Source organism: Limulus polyphemus, unplaced genomic scaffold (assembly GCF_000517525.1).
Source record: "Limulus polyphemus unplaced genomic scaffold, Limulus_polyphemus-2.1.2 Scaffold5362, whole genome shotgun sequence".
NCBI classification, from domain to species: domain Eukaryota; kingdom Metazoa; phylum Arthropoda; class Merostomata; order Xiphosura; family Limulidae; genus Limulus; species Limulus polyphemus.
In genome coordinates, this window is record NW_013670972.1 from 45,753 (window position 1) to 49,020 (window position 3,268).

Sequence of the window (3,268 nt, forward strand, 5' to 3'; positions counted from 1 at the left end):
ATTGTAGAATAGAGTACTTCAATAACTACTGTTTATATCCAATTAATCTAGGATCTGTGATAACTTAGTAAATTGTTTATTTCTATATATATATATATATATATATATATATTATTGAACAAGTAAAAGAGTCAACATAAGGATGACAATGGTTTACCCTTAGTAAGCTAAACATACATAGTCAGTATTTGTCATTTTGATTTTTAATAAACTTGTGTATTTTTGAATATTTTGTTGCTCACATTTAGCATGAACAAAATTTAGTTCACACTGAAACAATTGGTGATATAAAGAGAAATCTTTTAAATATTTGTGAAGGTTTGTTTTGTTTTCTGCTGTATTTTAGATTGTGCACATTTAATTTAATTATCTCTATATATATGTATTTTTAAACTTACAGAACCAATGTAAATAACTGGTGGACCAGGAAGAAAGTTGGTGAATACCTTTCACCAGTTAGCTTGGGAAAGGCTTTAGTGGATACGCTGAAGTCTGTCAACATTCCTGTGGTAAGTAAAAAAAACAAAACTTTTTTTTAAATCTTTCGTTGTGGAATGTTACCCCTTTTGACACATGTCATGGGTCAAAGACTGTCATTGTGTTTGTTGACTTACATTTAAATTTTATTGAACTACTATTTTATGAATTTATGTGTATAAATTTGGTATCAAATTGTAGATTATAATTCAAATTTTAGTGTTATACATTATGTAATTTCTTAATTTAAAAGTAAATATTAAAAAGAAACCCACCTATATATCAATTTTTGTGTGTTGTGGTATGTTGAATGTAGCGTTGGTTCAAATTAGATGTTTATGATGTTCAACTACAAAGTCTATAGTTTCGTACAAATTAGGAACTCAAATTACCAATATTGACAAACTAGAATATAAAATAAGTACCTCCTATCTTTTCTATTTGCTGAGATCTCACTACATTTACTGAATCAAACATGGGGCCCCACCCAATTCTTTCCATTTGTGGAAACACTTCCCTACATAAACCTACTTCTGTTTTTGATGTGTGAATAACCAATTTAAAGCTCAAAATGTCCCCCCTAGTGGCTTTCTCAGCCATTTTGAAGTATTAGGGCATCAATCTTGTTCTTTTCATAAGAGATTTCCAGCTGGTAAAGTAAGTCTTTAGTGAGCTCAATTTCATATTTTTTTTTAGGCTCAAATACAGCTTAGCTACTAAGGTTGATAAATTATAGTAGAATTCTATGGTATTGATATAGTAACTTATGATTTTTGGTTATTATGAATTATATATAAAACAAAAAAAATTATTTCGTTACACATTCTCCACATTCTTCTGTGTAGAGTTAGGGTAGAGAAATTAACAAATAAAATATAAAGTCATACTGAAAACAAATGTTCCAAATGTACTTAGGAGGTTGTAGAGATTACACAAATGATATTTTTTGGGATGAAGAATAGTTTTTTAATCATAACATGAAAATCATTTTGCACTCGGACTAGTAATGAAACATACTCAATATATTCACAAACAAATCTCTAGTAAAAATACTTCATTAAAAAAAATCTAATTTTTTGTGGGCAAAAGACTTGTAATGTTTACTAAAAGTCTACCAAACTTTCTGAGATACATACATTGCATTAAAAGTTATAGTATAAATACTTAACATGTGCAAATGTGTATATGAACTCATATTTTATACTGAGCCCGTCGTTAAAGGATTAAGTATATTGATACTGCTAGCAGTATTGTCCAATAGTAATCTGTCCATCATATGCTTTATTGGAATACACTAAACCACAGCAGGTTTTGGCTGATTTATACTGTAAGATGTATATTTGACTTTAATATTACTGCAGTTGTAAGTTATATATTCCTGACTGTTGGTATGCAGTTTGTTTATCATAATATCATGGTCATTTCAGTTTAACATTAAATTTTAATACTGAAAGTTATTTAGGAATGATCTATGTATAGCTATGTCATCCCTATATTCTTGTATGCATTATGTTTAGCACTGCAATCTTTACATCATTTTACATTTACAAAATATTTTTTACTACTTGTTTTATATACAAAAACTTTTAAGTGGTAAATACTGTCGATTGTGCAGATAAATGAGCCTTTTCAGTATTTCTTCTTTGTTTAGTTGCTTAAAATAAGGAATTGTATAAGAAGACTTGTAAAATGTAAACTGCCCAACAACAAAGTAGTAGTACTCAGTGGAATTTGTACCTACCCAGTAAAAAGATTGAGAGAATATTGCCATAAATTACAGACCTTAATCAGAGGCTTTATTTCTTGTGAATCCCTATAATTAAGTATATTACTCGTATCCTCAGTATTATGGGAAAAAATGATCTCACAGTCCCATAGTATTCTGTAATTTTAACAGGTGTATGTTCTCTGTTTTAATATATTTTAATTCTTTCAGTATGGGCTCGGTCCCTGGGACTGACCTCGTAACCATTTTGTGCTTGTTATAGTTTTCATGCTATAACTTTTAAATTAGTAAGCACATGTTAACGAAATTTGGCATATTATCAGGAATCATTACAATGCTTTCATATGCAAAGTATCTTTTTTATATATATATATATATATATATTAAGTCTTAAGATTTTTTTAAGTAATGTTTTTCTTGTGCCTTATTTCTTTTGGAATGTTGACTATCCAACATGCAAAGTAATTTTCATTTTAAGATTTAGAATACTTTTATCATCAGAAAATTTTTAAATTTCACATGCGAAATCTTTAACATCCTGATAGTTATCAAATGTTTCTTTAAAAAAAACTTTATATTTTACTGTTATTTTCAGTAATTAATCTCTGTATGGGTTTGGTAGATTTGACAAATTTCATAACCATGTTAAAAATTAGGATATAAATATAAATTATGCCTTTTTCATTCTAGAATGACAATAAATTATAACACGAAAACACAAACTTCTAGACTAAATAGCTTAAATCTCATTACCTTATACATTTATATATATATATATATATATTATTTTGATTATATTGACCTGTCAGCCATGCCAATACAAAAGTTACAATGATGCAGTGCAAGTGCACTCATGTTACCATATCCACTAATATAAAACTGACCTTTAGTCTTTACGTAGTGACCTGTCTTGGCTGTTTTTTAGTAGACTAGTATTTTGTAACATACAGTCACATTTCTGTTATTATACATTAAATATATATATTATTATTACTATTTAGAAATAAGTTCTTAAACTTATTTTTCTTAAAACATAGAAGTAAAGCAAACGATTATCTCGTCTAG

At 27.8% G+C, this 3,268-nt stretch overlaps 1 protein-coding gene across 1 annotated transcript in view; it reads left to right on the plus strand.

Moving 5' to 3' along the window:
- Positions 1 to 3,268, plus strand: part of LOC106472477 (lipase maturation factor 2-like) — a 46,306-nt gene that overhangs the window by 40,809 nt on the left and 2,229 nt on the right. Inside the window, exon 15 of the mRNA XM_013933131.2 lies at positions 401 to 509. Within this exon, the coding sequence (XP_013788585.1) occupies positions 401 to 509 (109 nt within the window). The remainder of the gene's footprint in view (positions 1 to 400; positions 510 to 3,268) is intronic.